This window comes from Apodemus sylvaticus, chromosome 9, assembly GCF_947179515.1.
Source record: "Apodemus sylvaticus chromosome 9, mApoSyl1.1, whole genome shotgun sequence".
Lineage (NCBI taxonomy): Eukaryota > Metazoa > Chordata > Mammalia > Rodentia > Muridae > Apodemus > Apodemus sylvaticus.
In genome coordinates this window covers 112,974,782-112,992,347 of record NC_067480.1, presented here as the reverse complement: position 1 = coordinate 112,992,347, position 17,566 = coordinate 112,974,782, and the positions used below count along the sequence as shown (strand labels likewise).

At 44.9% G+C, this 17,566-nt stretch overlaps 1 protein-coding gene across 4 annotated transcripts in view; it reads left to right on the top strand.

Moving 5' to 3' along the window:
* Tgfbrap1 (transforming growth factor beta receptor associated protein 1) overlaps positions 1-17,566 on the top strand; it is a 52,776-nt gene that overhangs the window by 4,246 nt on the left and 30,964 nt on the right. Inside the window, exons 1-3 of one of the 4 annotated variants that reach the window (XM_052193233.1) lie at positions 436-507; positions 1,991-2,112; positions 16,574-17,275. In XM_052193233.1, the coding sequence (XP_052049193.1) occupies positions 2,088-2,112; positions 16,574-17,275 (727 nt within the window). In that variant the 5' untranslated portion in view covers positions 436-507; positions 1,991-2,087. Of the gene's footprint in view, positions 1-435; positions 508-1,990; positions 2,113-16,573; positions 17,276-17,566 lie in introns of those variants that run through there. The other 3 variants (XM_052193235.1, XM_052193234.1, XM_052193236.1) reach the window with 3 other exon arrangements.

The window sequence follows — 17,566 nt, the reverse complement described above, 5'->3', positions numbered from 1 at the left end:
GAGACCGAGGAACCGAAGAGCCGTGCCCCTCACCCCCATTGGCACACTGACGTCCAGCAAGGGGCCGGGCTGGTAGTCCGTCTACCCGTCCGTCCAGGAGGCGCCTCTCCGAGCTTCCACCGGACCAGCGCAGCTGTGAAGCAGCCAGCCATGGAGTGCACAGCCTTGGAGAAGACAAGGTGGCGCTTCCTCCGCGCTTCCCAGGCCGGCGGCGGAGACGCTCCCCTCCGGAGCGCTGCGGTCGGGGTCTGCGCCGCCCGCGCACTCGCCCGCCCGTCCCCCGCGCGCGCCCGCTCGCCTTCCTTCCCGACCGCCGGGCCCTGACGCGGAGCCCCCCAGCGGCGCGCAGCGGCCTGGGCACCGGCGAGCGCCCGCCCTCCGCCGGCGCCGGGCGGCGGCCCACGTGACGGGAAGCGGCGGCGGCGGGGCCGGCAGCCCAGGAGCCGCGGCCGGAGCGGGCGGCGGTGCCCCAGGCCGCTGGCGGCGCGGGACGGCTGCGCTACGCCGGTGAGAAGCGAGGGTCCGCCCGTGGGAGCGGCGGGTGCGCGACCCGCTCTGACGGGCGCCCGCGCAGGTGCAGCGGGGCGGGAGCAGGCGGGTGCCTGTTTGACTGGGCCAGGTGCGCCTCGGGCCGGCGTGCAGGCTTTAGGGATCGGGGGTGGTCACCCGTGCGGGGTCACTGTGTACGCCGTGGTCTGGGGGTGTGTCAGCGTAAGGGAGAGGAGAATCCGAGAGACCTCGTCCTTGAACTTGCGTTTCTGGGGAGAAAGATGGGCATCGGGAAGGATCGTGCTGGTCTGCCTCCACCCTTCAAGTGGAAGGGTTGGGGTGCGTGATGTAATTGAAGTTTGCTGAGGTCTGTGGCTTAGGAGTTGAAATTGGGGTCAGGCTTGGGTCTGAATTGAGAGACTAGGAGATTAGAAAAGGAAGTGTTGGCCAGGGGCGAGGAGGCCTGTGTTCAGCCCCTGGCCCCAGTCTTTACCGCCGCTGGGTCAGGGGCTTGGGAGCTGCAACCCAGGGAACTTTTCCTTTCCATGCCTTCTGCTGATTCCCCCTGCTTCGTGAGGCTGCCCGAGCTGTCTCCTGGTGCTGCTTCTGTGAAAGGGTTGTTGGTTGAGTCTGAGGGGTCGCTGCTCGGGGGTACAATTTAGATGGTACAAAGCGGAGTTCACTCCGTGCTTCTTAGTTGAGGGCTGTAGTCTGAGCAGATAAGATTGAGCGCTCATGTGCTTCGGGTAGGGCGTGCTGGGTCAGGAGGGCAAGCAGGCAATATTGGTATTAAAGTGGTGGCAAGGGAAGACTCGGAGGAGTGTGGGCTGCCCTGCGATGGGACAGGAGGTGGCTGGGCAGTGAGTGGCTGGTGTGGTGCCTGCTGTACCCTCATGCTGGTGGTCATGATTCTTTCTTGGTCAGCAAAGCGGAGGACTCACAGCTCCAGGGTCCAGGAAGAGACATGTGGGCAGCTGCTTCCTTTTCTTTTTCCTCTCATTTCTGCTCACCAAGCAACTGTCACTATGGTGTGTAGTAAAAGGCAGTGCTTGACCAGAATCCCCAAGACCCAGCTCACAGGACATTTCTGAGAGCCTGGTTCTCCACACTCCATTGCCATGATGAGGGTGAGGCTGTGAGTTTAAATCCCACTCCAGTCTCTTCCTAACAGTGACCTTTGGATGCCATTTTCCTGGCCAAAACAAGGCTAATAGGTAGGTGTGGTGCATTTAGGAGATAGAGGTAGCTGGCCAGGGAATTCAGGACCATCGCCAGCCAGCCATGGCTCTGTATTTGAGACCAGCCTAGGTTACTCAAGGCCCTGCCTGCCTTATCTGCTGTATTCTCCAAGTAGGGCTGATTTTACAAAAGGTGTGTGATTCTCATAAGAAAAATCCATGGGAAGCATCTCTCTGAAGACCTGGCACTTAGCAGAAACACAGTAAATGATTGTTCACTAATAAAAATGAGAGTGTTATGCTTCTCCTCTGACAATTCATAGTTCTGTGATCTGAGCGACCTTCGACCCTGTGGAGGCTTTCCCGTGGAGTTAGGCTGTGGATTCTGGATTCCAGTTCACTGCACATCACAAGGTGTGCATGTTCAGCTCATCGGTAAGACCTGGTACGACTCTTGGCCTTATTTTCTTTGCCAGCCTTCCTCCTGTCATATCTGAGCTGACATCTTCTGGCCCTAGAGTTGGGGACAGAGCTTTTGCAGGCTTGTACGGCCAATTCAGCTTTGGCCTAAACTCTCTAGAGACAAAGGTTGGTACTGTGCTTCACAAGCAACTTCTTCTAGTTGTAGAACTGCAAAAAGCACCTGTGGGACTTGGGGATGTAGTTCAGTGGGTAGACTGCCGGCCTAGCATGACTGCACACCTCAGGTCTAGCTCCAGTGCTGCTTAGAGCCAGGTGTAGTGGTTATAATTCCTCCATGTGTGGAGAGAAACAAAGGGATCTGAAAATCAAGGTCTTCTTTAGCTACATAGCAAGTTAGAAGGGAACCTGGGCTGCATGAGACCCTGGGTTTGTTTTTTTGTTTTGTTTTGTTTTGTTTTGTTCTCTTAATCTTGCCCAAGTGAGTAGGGGCTCAGCACAAATGCACATGAAAGGTTTTGAAAACAATACATATATTTTCTAGACCTGACTTTCAATTAACATTTCTGTTTTTAACAATTAATTAACAGCCTTTATTATCAGTGCGAACATTTGGTCCTTTATGAAAGCCAGGGCGATCTGAGTGGGTGGGGTAGGCGTGCTGTCCTGGTCAGGGCCTTCCTTCTTAGAAAGTAAAGGCATCATTGGTGGCAGCCAAGTGCTTGGGTTTTGCAGAATAATTTGGCTCAGATCTTACAACTCATCTCCTCTGTGGCAAACACACAGTAAAAACCCTGTTTTACTATTTTGAAAATATATGACTACAAAATGCATGCAAAACTAAACACTCAGTGTGGGGCTACCCCATGTAAGTCTGAGTGCTTCCTGCCTTAAGATTACTGTAGAAGTCTTTGTGAACAGTTGAGATCAGGATTATTTTCTTCATAGTCAGGTAGCTGCTATAGAATAAATTAAAAATTCAGCAAAAGTAATGTGAATAAGACATCTCATAGGCACGAGACGATTCTTTATTAGTGTTTGAAGGTTCTGTGTTGAGAAGAGTGTTAGGTGGTAAGTACCGAGAGACCCCAATTACCACCCTCCTCCTTTCCAGGACCCCTCACCCCTTGCTCCTTCAGTTATAACACTTGCTGTAACTCACTTAGGATGTATGATATCCTAGGTGCTCACTAGTCCTACATGTGTACACACATCAAGGTTCATACACCATTTGTACGGTAACTGCATACACTGTAGGTGAGTGTATAGTACATATATGTGACATATGTACACAGTCATGCCAAGTATCTATGGATTTGTGTTCCAGGCTTCTCCATGGATACCTACTCTTTGGGGCTTAAGTTTTATAGAATATAAGATGCTGCAGTAGTTGTATGTAACATCTACCAGTGGTGCCATATGCTTTAAGCCATCTAGATGAACATGTTTGGTACAGGCACATATAGCAGTTTAGCGTGATACACATTATGTCATTGTGTGACAAATGCTTTCAATATGGAGTTCAGTAGAACCCCATATCCATGGGTTCAGATGTGGAACCCATGGATCAGAGAACAACGTATGTTTTTATATTTTTATCATTGTATCAGCAAAGCTAGGAATAGTTAGCTATAGATCTATGCCAGGGCAATATCGAGACATATTAAACCATAACCGTCTTCTTCCCTCTAGCTTCTCTCTCTGTCTGTCTCTGTCAGGTCACTAGAACAGGCCAGTATTCTATGACTATCTATTTTATTTTATTATTTTTCATGCTCAGCTTTTTACTGCCTCTTCTGTACTTGTGTTGATCAAGTGTTGGTTATAAGCTAATATATTTGTTGTTGTTGGCTTCCAGCAAATTTCAGGATTGAGTAACTAAACTGGGTGATTTTCAGAAAAAACAACTTATGCCAGGTAAATATATATCCTGATTTGATGAAAATGTATCTGAGTCTCAACAAGACAGGTGGAGTGATGGAATTTATCCTTGGGACTCACAGCAGCGATCTCAGGAATCACTTAGGACCAATTCCACCTGGGCTAGTCACCTTGAAGGATGGAGGCCTCCACTTTAGAGTTGTTTCTGTAGTCAGAGGACATGAAGCCAGCGTGTCCCCTCAGTCAGTAGAACTGGGGAAATGTAGATTTGGACACAAGCGAGGGCCAACCCCTGTGTAGCTGAGTGCCACTAAACTGTCATAGGACAGCTCTCTGCCATCTCCTCTCTTCCCAGAGTTTTGAGGAAGGGAGCTGGACTGGCCCATGATTCAGGCAATCCCAGCACTCAGGTAACTAAATCAAAAGAATTCTGTGTTTGAAGCTAGCCTATGCTATATGACAAGAGCCTGTCTCAGAAAACAAGAGAGAGCCCAGGCATGGTACTGGGCATTTGTAATCCCAGTACTCAAGAAGCTGAGATAGGAGGATCAGCTTGAATTAGAGGCTACCCTAAGCTACAATACTCTTAGACAAACAAGCAGCTCCCCTATACAGACACACACACACACACACACACACACACACACACTACAAAGAGGGACATGAAGCAAGGAAAAGAGGAAAAGAATGTGACGTGAATTAGAAATAATTTTGACCAGCGCAGTGCTTGGGGCTCTGATGGGGTAAACCAGGATGTTCTCAGGATACGTTGCCTGGTACCCATCCAGGCTTGGAGCAGCCTTTACACTGTATGTGTTATACACACACACCACCCATTCTTGAAGGGGCCTGTGCTTTGAAATTAAGGTGCCTGGATTGGAGCCTCAGCTTCCAAGTTCCAAGTAACAAATTTCCAAATGGTGGTTGATGAAGCCATCTGAACTACCCCATTCTCCTCGGGCAGCTAGATGACAGTGCTGGGGAAACCTACAGTGGAATGCAAACCCTATACAGAGGTAGATAGATACACAGACTCACCTAGGACTGTAAGGAAGTGGCTAAGACACAGCCAGAACTCACATTGTCAGTTGACACTGGGAGTGTCCGCCACATGCTGTTCCCACTGCCATCACTCAGGTAGGACCCTTGAGCTCCGGGGGCTCAGTCTTTCCAGAGTGCTTTGCCTTTCCCAGCCCCAGTGCTCAAGCTCCAAACATCTCCCCTGGCTGCTGCTCTCAGAGCTCAGACTCTAGTTCTCATCCTGTGAGGGATCAGCTTCCAGGCTGCAGAAGTGCCTCAGTGGAGAAGAGCACGTGCCGTTCTTCCAAAGGACTCAGCATCAGTAGCACATACCTGCCTGGTCTCTACACGCACCTCACACTCATAGTATAAAGAAATAGACAGACATTTAGACACATCAGTTTTTTATTAAAAAAGTTTAACTTTTCAAATGCGCAAATGACCTAGTTTTCCTTGTCTGTGTCTGAGTGTGTGTGTGTGTGTGTGAATGTGAGTGGCCTAGACTTGTCTTGAACTTGTGGTCTCAAGTAGTCATCCTGCTCCAATCTCTAAGTAGCTGGGACTGAGGGGTGTCCTACTGGCCAGGCTTTAAAACCCTCTCTTTGAAAAGCTTTTAACGTCAAGGTATTATCTAGATGGATTCTAAGTTAATACCCTCAAGTGTAGAGAAGTCACCTCCCAAAGTGATTCAGTAAAGATCTTAACCCTACCACAGAAGCCCTGGGACACTAAAGGGAGCCTTGTTGTGGAGTTTTGTTCCCTGCTTTGTCACTACAGACATGAACATCTGACCAGTTTTTACTTCTAGAAAAGGAATTAGCCCTGTTTCTGTCTCTCTTTTCCCCTTCTCTCCCCTCCCCCTTTCCTCCCTTCCTGTACCCTCCTCTTTATCTCCATCTCTCCAAGGGTAGCCTTGCCTTTATCTCTTTTAAAAAGCTTCCCTGTGGAAGAAGCATTGTCTGTTCTGTCCCCTTCTTTATAAAGCACCTTAAAGTCCAGAATTCTAGGTTCAGAGTCCACATTGCTAACCACCTTTCCATTGGACTGAACTCTGGTCCAAATGTCAGAATGACCAATTGATATTTCTATTCACTTCTAGTATAACTCCATAAGCCAAAGCAAAACAGAACAATCCTACCATAGAACAAGAAAATACCAAAGCTACTGTTCAGTACCTGAGAAATGGCCCTTAAAAGTAGATTTAATGCAAACTAAGTACTGGATTTAGATGAACAGAAATTGTGACTCAGTCAATTATATGTGATAATTAGATGTTTCCATAAAATGAAATTTTAAATGAAAATCAGGCAAGCTGTGAATTCTAGTAAGTTTACTGAATGCATTTTTTTATTATTCATAAGATTAAACTAGTTTGGGAAAGTAACTATTTTATAAATATGTATCACAAAAATTAATGTTTAAATCTTATAGGAAAGTGACTGGTTACCCACACAACAGTTATGTCACTATTGACCAATCAAAATACATTATATTCTTATATGATTGTCACAATGAGGACCAGGGAGATGGCTCAGTGGGCCAAAGCATTTGCCACACAAACACGAGGATCTGAGTTGAAATCTGCAGAATCCACATAAAGCCAGGCATGGTAGTATAAGTCTGTAATCCCAGTATACCCATGACAAGATGGGAGCTAGAGACAGGGTAACGCATGGTATGGTGGCTACTCCTGGTTGTCAACCTGACTATATCCGGAATGAACTACAATCCAGAATTGGAGGGCTCACCTGTGATCCAGATCTCGAGGCTGGAAGACACAAGTTTCTGACCTGGGTCTTGGCATAGTGGCCATGAAAAGCTCAGGCCCAGGCAAGGTAGTACACGCCTTTAATCCCAGGAGACTGAGGCAAGGAGATCTCTGAGTTCAGGCCAGCCTGGAACAAGCAAGTCCCAGATCCAGGTTGTCCACACCTTTAATCTGGGCCACACTTTCTGCTGGAGACCTACATAAGGACATTGGAAGAAGGAAGATTCACTCTTCTTCCGAGCTTGCATTTACTTGTCAGAGCATCTGTTGGAATCTACTACAGAAGACCAGCTGAAGCAACTAGCCTGGTGGGACTGAGCAACTACTAGATTCTTGGAGCTCCAATTGATAGCTGACCATTGTTGAGGAGTTGTACTGCAGACTGTAAGTTATCATAATTCCCTCAATATAGAGAGCCACTCCATAAGTTCTGTGACTCTAGAGAACCCTGACTAGTACATGTGGGTATTTATAGGTTAGCTAGCCTTCAAGGTGGGAAGTGACGATCAATATCTGAGGTTGTCCTCTCACCTCCACACGTGTGTCTTGGCATGAACACACTTGCACTCACACATTAACATGCATACGTGTGAGTTACACACATAACCTTTGCTTACATAGATTTAAAAAAAGAAAATGTGATAATGAAACCAATCATATATAATTAATATATGCTAATAAAAAAACCTTTAAAATCATGTGTCATCTGCCCGGTCTAAGCCGCATCACCCCTGGATCTATTTCCTTCCCATGAGATTCCCCATGAGTAGATTCAACCTTGTTTGTCCCTATAGATCATTTTCTTGGTTGCACTATGTCTTGTAGAGAAGAGCTGGGATGTTTCTAGTTTTCTCTCACCTCAGACAAGATCAGTGTTTTTTCTTGTTCATCTGTCTGTGAACATAAAATGAATTCTGTGGAGAGAACCATCAGCTTACCCAGACATGTCAAGGGCTTCACAGGAAATGCTAGAACAGGTTCAGCACTTTGGAATCTTCTGACATTACAGTTTTCACCATGCCTTCTTCTTATGTTCACATGCAGTTACCATATGTTCTGTTAAGCTACATGATTATTACACCATCTCACCTTTTTTGGGGAAAACTGGGTGTGTACTTTGTCTATACTGGCCTTTTACTAGTTTCCAGTTATATCTAGATACCTTTGGTCAAAAATGTGAGCCCCTTATTGTTTCAGGAGGCAGTCTCCTCATGTAGGTTAGGCTGACCTCAAACTCCCAGTCCTGCCTCCCCACTATATATGTTAGGTATACAGGTATGCCTGCCTGATGAAGGGCGCATCCCTTACAGGTTAATGAATTTTGACAGGTGTGGTAGTTGGAATGAGAATGACCTCAATAGACTCATATATTTGAATGTTTAGTCTCTAGTTGGAGGAACTATTTAGGAGGAATTAGGGGGTGTATTCCTGGAAGTGGGCTTTGAGATTTTAAAAGCCCGTGCGACTCCCAGTTAGCACCTTCCTTTTCCCTGCCTTCCTCTTCCTTTCCTTCCCTTCCTACCTCATGTTTTTCCCTTCACCATGATGGTCATGGACTCTAACCCTCTGAAACTGTCAGCTTTAAATAAACTCTTCTATAAGTTGCCTTGGTCGTGGTGTTTGGTCACAGGAATAGAAAAGAACCTAAGATAGCAAATCTCAACCTTGATACCAGATGCCTTAAACAAGACAGACTCTGCCTGTGCCCCAGAGAGTTGCTTTTGCCATTTACCATTTAGTTACCATGTTCCTAAATTAAGTATTCTTGAGTGAAAGCAACTTAAATCTGTGCTGTCTACTTTAGAAGTTTATGTAAGTGGACGTTTATAGAAAATGCAGCTTTTTATTATTTCATTTTTGTGTTTACATGTGTGAGGGCACATGCATGCCAGGGCACCATGTGTGTGGAGGTCAGAAGAAAACCTGCAGGAATTGTGCATTTCCTTCACCACCATGTAGGAGCCAAGGCCCCGAGGCCTGGTGGTAAATGTCTGTACTTACTGAGCAGTAGCGCTCCCACAGTGTTTCTGACATCCATCCATGTTGTTTTTACCCTTGTGCTCCTAACCTAGTAGTCTATCGTAAATGTGTCACAAATGGCTGGGCTAGGAAGATTGCTCTGGCTGCAAGTGCTTAGCGTGAACGTTACCTGATGGTTCTAAAACTCATCTGTTTTCTGCTTTCAGACTATTAAGAACAAGAACATGATGTGTATCATGCATAATCATATAGAAACATTAAGAACTGCCCATGCCTGTAATCCTGGTACTTGGAGGTGGAGGGGGCATTATCAGACTTTCAAGGTCTTCTTCAGTTACATATTGAATTTGAGGACTTTTAACAAAACAAACAACTAATAAAAACAAAACAAAAGAAAGCAAAATGTATGAGGTAGTCAGATACTACAGGTTTATCTTTGTTAAAAAGAAAAATTACAGATAGACTCTTCAAGGGGATTATACCACCCTAAACTCTTCCCAGCAAAGCCTGAGGTTTCCCTTTGTTCTGTGTCCCCACTGATCCCTGGAATCCACCTCTGCTTTCTTGTTTTGTTTTTCTTTCTTTTGTTTAATCAATATTAGATTCTTAGCCAGGGCCTCCTAACAAATGTTCTATCACGGAGCTGTATTCTTAACTGTGATATCAATCTCTCTGCCTCTCTTCCCCTCCCCTCCCCTCCCCTCCCCTTTCCTCCCCTCCCCTCCCATCCCATCCCATCCATCCCCCCCTTCTCTCTCTCCCTCTCTCTCCCCCCTCCCCCTCTCCCCTCTCTCTGAGACAGAGTTTCAGTATGCATCCCTGGCAGACCCCCTGACCTGGAATTTGCTGACCGGGCTGGCCTTAAACTCAGAGATCTGCCTGCCCCTGTCTCCTAGAGTGCTGGAATTAGAGGCATGTGTCACCATGTTCAGCCTGGTGTCAGTCTAGTCTTCTTATTGGTAACTATTCTAGTAGGTATGAAGTCAGCTCATGGAGCATAACAGAAGTTTTTCTGGTATCTAATGGTGACTGTGTTTTCATGTTCTTTTTGGTCATTGGTGTACCTTGTTTTGTGAAGTGTCCTCCTGAATTTTTACTCACGTGGAAAATAAGCTTTTCTTGTTTTTTGTTTTTCTGTTAGCTTATAGGAGTTTTGTAACTTTTTATGTGAATTGTCAGGTATATGAATTGCAGTTTTTCCTCCCAGAATGGGCTTGACTTGCTTCTTTGTACCTTTTTTCTGTCCCTCCCTTCCTTTCTATTCCTTACCTCGTTTAGGTGAATATGTTGCCCCCCTAGCCTCTAGCTTCTAGACACAAATGATCTTCCTGCCTAACCTTGCCACGTGGGTGGGACTATATAGTCAGGTTCCATAGTACCTGGCTAGCCTTCTGTCTTAATTACATACTATCGTTTGATAACAGTTTCTAAAATCTATTAGTCTAGGTCCTATTTAATTTATCAGTTTCAAGATTGTTTAAGCAATTCAAAGTCCTTGGATTTCCATTTAAAATTTAAAACTAGTTTGTCAGTTTGCTGCAGGAAAAAAACTGATGAGTTTATAATTTAGGTCTTTAATGTATAGGAATAGGATTCTAGGGTTTTATTTAGAGATCTCGTACATTCTTGTCAGGTGATTTGTTCATACACTATACTGAATACATTTTAGGATTGCAGTTTGTAATTGTCTGCATAGAAATGCAGATTGCTTTGATATAATTTTTTAGTTAAATACTAAAAATACCTCTAAATTCTTACTAATTTTAATAGAATCCTTGTAAATCTCCCTGCAGACATGCCGTGCAGACATTTGAGTAGCAGTCTCAGAAGTGGCCGGCATACACTTTGTCCTCTGGTTAAACCTCAGGAAGAACATTTTAAACAAATGTAGCAAGCTTGAGAAAGGAAAAACATAAAATATATGGCTCAAATGTAAAGGGGCATGAGGAAGTGAAATGGAGCTGAATCCTGTGTTCAAGGAGATTAAATCGAACTAAGGGAGCAAGATCCCATCCAGCTAAATTTACGTCCAGGCATGGTAGTACAAGCCTTTGCACTAGGTGGCAAAGACAAGCAGATCTCTGAGTTCAAGGCCAGCCTAGAATAGAGCAAGTTCTAGGTAGAGAAAAAGTCCAGGCTTGGTGGACCACACCTTTAATCCCAGTGCTTAGGAGGAGACTGGTATCCATAGAGCTTATGTTGTAGAAGGGATCATTCACAGGTGCTGCAGCTTAGAATCTTAGCAGTTTGGGTAGGACTCCATTTATCCTACCACAGGTGCTAATAACAGACATCTTTGTCTTCTTTTAAAGAAAATATCTATAAAGTTTTGCTATTTAGGCATGGAGCGATGGCTCAGTAGTTAAGAGAGCATACTGTCCCTACAGAGGGTCTGAGTTTGGTCCCTAGGACCGATGTCTGTAAGTCCAGCTCCACGTGGATCCTAAGCCCCCTGGTCTCTGTGAGTATCCTTACATATATCACACACACACACAGATACACACATGCACATATAATTAACAAATAAAACACACCTCTTATTGCTATTGGGGTTTTCTTTGTTTTAGGTAGTAGAATAATATTCTGCAAGCTTTTTTTTTTTTTTTTTTTGTGGTGTTTTTGAGATAGGGTTTCTCTGTATAGCCCTGGCTGTCCTGGAATTCACTCTGTAACTCTGTAGACCAGGCTGGCCTCAAATTCATAAATCCACCTGCCTCTGCCTCCCAAATGCTGGGATTACAGGCATGCGCCACCACGCTAGGGTTTCTGCAAGCTTTTGATATACATAAATATTGAATTTTAATTGATATTGTATGTATCTATTAAAATAATGACATTTTTCTTTTTTAGTTTGTTAAGTGTGGAAAATTAAATCAACAGATAATATTATCTTTAGGGACCTTCCTGTAAGCATGCTGCCAAAAGAGTATTATAACATAGCCACATTTTTAATTTTACTGTATGCTGATTGATTGACTCAGCTGATAAGGGGAATGCTTACTTGAAATAATGACCTAATTTCCCTTTTGGGAAAAAAAAAAACACTACTAGGCTTTAGTATCAGAGATGTGCTTCATATCGGCTTCATAAAGAAGGATATGAAACCTCCATTTTTTTTTTAATTCTCAGAATAATTTTCTTACACAGAATTTGTATTATGTGATTCTCAAATGTTTAACAGAACTTACATAGAGAACTCTGTGCTTGCTTTGGGAAACAGTGTCCATGAAATCAAAGCATAGCTTTTTGATCTGTGTAGCTCATTACCTACCTCATATCTGAGCTGCCCATCTTGGCTCTGTGCCAATGGGAGAGAGAAGCAAGGCCTGGGAAGCCCACGTAACTGTTGTCTCCAAGTCAAGAGTGTAGACATCTTTAGAAACGTGAGGACAATGTCAGATTCTCTGGTACCAAACCTATAGGGAATCATAAAGAATGAATTCACCACCCCAAGCAGCCAGTTCTTACAACGGCACCTACAGAGACTAATTAAACAATAATGTTTTTTGTGTTCATTAGTAAAAATAATATATTTTTTTCAAGACAGGATTTCTCTGTGTAGCCCTGGCTGTCTAGGAACTCACTCTGTAGGCCAGGCTGGCCTCGAAATCCGCTTGCCTCTGCCTCCCAAGTGCTAGGATTAAAGGTGTGCGCCACCACCGCCCGGCTAGAAATAATATTTTTACATTAGGATTTTCCTTTTCAAATTTTGTTCTTGTGGAGAAGTCCATGCTGCTGCAGTATGCATGTAGAGATCAGAGGACAGCTTGTGGAAGCTGACTTTCACCTTCAACCATGTCCAGTCTGGGAATCCAACTCAGGCCCCCACCACCACTCCGGTCTGACAGATGAGTAACCTCAAGTTGGATTGTTACATCGTATTAAAGTCCCTTCCAGCCCTATGAAAGGAAGCCATAGGAATGAAGCTTCCAGGTCAACTCCAGCTAGATATCTTCATGTTCTGTGACTCAAATATATATATATTTGATATATTTGATATATTTATGTATATTTGATATATTTGTATATAAATTTGTATGTTAGCTCTTTAGTGTCTAGTATGAGCATTGTTGCCTCCTTATAGGGTAGGCCCTGTGTGTGTGTGTGTGTGTGTGTGTAAATTTTTACAGTGGTAAGTAGCCACAGGCCACTGGAAGGCCACACACACATCCAAGAATATATGGGCAGCACAAATTGAACTTGACAGGTAAAATAAATAAATAAGGACCTAAAGTTAACTCAGTGGGTAGAGAACACATTGTATGAAATTCTCAAAATCTAGTTTTAAAAAGGTGATGTAAAAAGCAAAATACAAAGACCTTTATTTTGGGCTTTAGGCATTATTTCTCTAGTTCCCATGTATTTTTTAGTCCTATATCCCTCATGAAGTTGTGAGACCCTTGGGAAGCAAGTCACCAGTCTTAGAACTTTTTATTTTGTTTACACGCCGAGAGGAACTTGCAGCAAGTTGGACATAATGATAGCACAGGTGTGTGGCCTAATGTTTACCTTTTTGTAATTCTTACTTCAGCCACATAAATATATCCTTTGAACTAGATCATGGGACAAATACTGCTACTGCTTATAAGAAAAACCATTTTTAAGTTATGTGGCCATCTTTGACTCATCACCATCTAACTTTTCTTCTTATGAACTATTGCTTAAATAAAAAGAGAAGGCTCTTAGCAGCTGTTGTGACACATGCCTAATAATTGCAGCACTTGGGAGTGAAGGAGGAGGCCTGGGGTTCAAGACTAACCTGCGCTGAAAGAGACCCTGTCTCAGACAGCAACATGGAGGGAAAAGAGCAGGCTTTAAATTAAAACAAAATACAAAAACTCTTATTAGTATGTTAGTATTACCTTGTATATGAGTGTATTGGCCGTGATATGACTGTTACCATGACATGCCTGTGGCTCAGAAAGACCTGCAGGCATCTGATTTCCTGAATCTGGAGCTGTAGATTGTGGGCTGCCATGTGGGTGCTGAGAGTGAACCTGGCTCCTCTGGAAGAGCAGCAAGTGTTCTTAACCACTGAGCCACCCCTCCGGCCCTCTGATTTGTTTTTAAGTTAAAGATATCTACTGGAAAACTTGTCATCAGCACGATTTGAGCTGTCAGATGATGAGACAGTGCTGCATTGGTTTTAAGTGCCACAGAATTATGTCTTTTAATAAGGCGTGTGCTTGCCGTACAGCTCTGTCTCCCTCCTCTCTTCCCTGCTCACCCCTTCAGTAAAGAGGAGGTATTCGACTTTGTATGATATTCCTCACCACACATGTGCATGTCTATGCTGAGGGAAAACAAAGGCTAGGATTATATACGGCCCTGCTTTTTGATGTTAAATAAGAGGAGTGTGGTTGTGGGTGCCCAAAGCTTTTTTCTCTGTTCTTCCCAGACATCATGAGATGCAATTCATACTTTAGATGGCAGAATCCCCTGTCCTGCCATTCAGTTTTTACAGACTTAGATGTCTCCAGACCTACATTTCTTTTTTTTTTTTAATTCGATATATTTTTTATTTATATTTCAAATGATTTCCCCTTTCCTGGCCCCCCACTCCCTGAAAGTCACATAAGCCCCCTTCGCTCCCCCTGTTCCCCCATCCACCCCTTCCCACTTCCCTGTTCTGGTTTTGCCTTATACTGCTACACTGAGTCTTTCCAGAACCAGGGGCCACTCCTCCTTTCTCCTTGTATCTCATTTGATGTATGGATTATGTTTTAGGTATTCAGTTTTCCAGGCTAATATCCACTTATTAGTGAGTGCATACCATGATTGATCTTCTGAGACTGGGTTACCTCACTTAGTATGATGTTCTCCAGCTCCATCCATTTGCCTAAGAATTTCATGAATTCATTGTTTCTAATGGCTGAATAGTACTCCATTGTGTATATATACCACATTTTTTGCATCCACTCTTCCGTTGAGGGATACCTGGGTTCTTTCCAGCTTCTGGCAATTATAAATAGGGCTGCTATGAACATAGTGGAGCATATATCCTTATTACATGCTGGGGACTCCTCTGGGTATATGCCCAGGAGTGGTATAGCAGGATCTTTCAGAAGTGACGTGCCCAGTTTTCTGAGACTGATTTCCATAGTGATTGTACCAATTTGCAACCCCACCAGCAGTGGAGGAGTGTTCCTCTTTCTCCACATCCTCGCCAACACCTGCTGTTTCCTCAGTAGGCTTTATTCCAGGGATGCAGGGTTGGTTCAATATACGGAAATCCATCAATACAATCCACTACATAAACAAACTCAAAGAAAAAAACCACATGGTCATTTCATTGGATGCTGAAAAAGCATTTGACAAAATTCAGCATCCTTTCATGCTTAAAGTCTTGGAAAGAAGAGGAATTCAAAGCCCATACCTAAACATAGTAAAACCAATATACAGTAAACCGGTAGCCAGCATCAAACTAAATGGAGAGAAATTGAAGCAAACCTACATTTCTATATCTGTAGTTTACTCGTTAGCATTTAAATGGGACAGTTGTCTAGGTAGGTTCTGGTGATTCTATTTGGTCTTGACAAATAGATGGTTCTGTTTTAAAAGAGAGAGAAAGTTGTGTGTCCCAGAAATTACTTGCAGAGGTCTGTATGGGTTCTAGCTGTCCCTGAGGCTCTGAGAAGTCCTAGGGCTTAGAGACAGGTAGGCAGCTTTGGTGCGTGATCTTCCCTTCCTGGCTTCCCAGCTGCTGGGATTGCTGGCTTGCATTAGGGAGCCAGAAGTAATTAGCCTCGCCTCTTTCTTTCCCTCCTCTCCCCTCCCCTGATCTTGTGCTTTATTTTATAAGACAGGGTCCTATTCTGTAGCCCTGGCTGGCACTGAACTGGTGGTAGTCCACCTCTGCCCCCCTGAGCGTGTTATTGCAGGTGTGCACCAGCAATTCTTGCCCCCCCTTCAGTGCAGGTCTGTGAGCTAGCCATATCTGAGAACAGAGCTTGGTAGCATTTCCTTTCTCGAAGCCCATGTTAGGAAATAAAGGAGAATGATGGGCTGAGAGCAGCAGACGCCATCACATAGGGAAGGAGTTAGTCTTCATAATGAAATGAAGAGTTTCAGAGTGCTATGTGCCAGGTAGTAAACATAGTACCCGAGCAGATTTACTTTACCTCAGCCTTGTGAAGTAACACTTCTGCATCTGTGCAGTGTAAACCGGAGTCCTTGTGAAAGGAGAGCATAGGAAGCCCAGGGTTCTTTTCTCCCGGTGAGACTCTCCGGTGACCGTCACACCAGCGACTCATTCACAAACCTACTGAACAGTTCGTTCATCTCAGCACCTGGATGACCCGAGACTGAGGCCGATCTTTGCTGCTCAGTGTTAATGTGTTTAATCCTAGAGACAAATGTGGAGCTGGAGCCTGCCTCACAGGGAGGAGCAAAGAGGGATTCAGAGCATAATTCCCACTGCTCTCTTGAACACACACGCAAGCAGCTAGAGACACTAAAGAAACTTGATGCTTCTCCTACTGCTTCTTTCAGAAGTCCCTCACATTGTGTGTGTGTGTGTGTGTGTGTGTGTGTGTGTGTGTGTGTGTGTGTGTTTCTATCTGCAGTATGTGTCCCAGGAACAATGGAGAAAATTCTGTGGAACTTTCACCTCTATGGGGAATGAGTGGAAGGGCAAGTCACCCTAAGCACACACGTGTACTCTTTCCAGGTCCTCAGCTGCCCAGGGAAGCTGCTCATGGGAACTTTTTCTTTCTGTTTTCTAACGGTGTCAGATTCTTCAGTTGGATAGGGAATGATGGATCTTTCCCACAGCTTCTTGTTTCTGTTTCTTCCCTTTTTCCTGTAAGATTAAAACTCTCTACCTATCCTCCCACAGATCACCCAGTAGACATGATGAACATCAAGGCCTTCACCTTGGTCTCTGCAGTGGAACGGGAGCTGCTGATGGGCGACAGAGACCACATCAGCATTGAGTGTGTGGAGTGCTGTGGCAGGAATCTCTATGTTGGTACCAACGACTGCTTCATTTACCACTTCCTGTTGGAGGAGAAGGCCATGCCTACAGGGACAGCTACATTCATTGCCACCAAACAGCTACACAGACACCTGGGCTTCAAGAAACCTGTGAACGAGCTGTGTGCGGCCTCAGCTCTCAATAGGCTGCTGGTGCTCTGTGACAACTCTATAACCCTGGTTAACATGCTGAACCTGGAGCCAGTCCCCTCAGGAGCCCGCATCAAAGGGGCTACAACATTTGCAGTAAATGAAAACCCTGTGAATGGAGACCCTTTCTGCGTGGAGGTGTGCATCATTTCCGTGAAGCGCAGGACCGTCCAAATGTTTCTGGTGTACGAGGACCGAGTGCAGATTGTCAAGGAAGTGTCCACCCCAGAGCAGCCTCTTGCTGTGGCTGTGGATGGCTACTTCTTGTGCCTGGCCTTGACCACACAATACATCATCCTGAACTACAGCACAGGCCTTTCCCAGGACCTGTTTCCCTACTGCAGTGAGGAGAAGCCACCCATCGTCAAGAGGATAGGCAGACAGGAGTTCCTGCTGGCTGGCCCAGGAGGCTTGGGTGAGGAGAGCTGGGGAGTCACTGCTCATGGCACCTGCATCCTGCCTGCTGTCTTAGGTCTTTCGAACACACCTTGCAGTAGGAGGGTTCCTCAGTGACATATGTCACTTAATGACGTGGTCCTAAGAAACACAACATTAGGTGCTTCCATCATTGTACAGTTATCACAGTATCTGTTGGTCAGTTAATATGAATAGTGTCACTAGGAGAATTAGTATTCACATGCCTTCGCTGTGGACCAGATGACATGTGACATAAGGTTGTACTCAGGAGTGCCTGGCAGCATTGGAA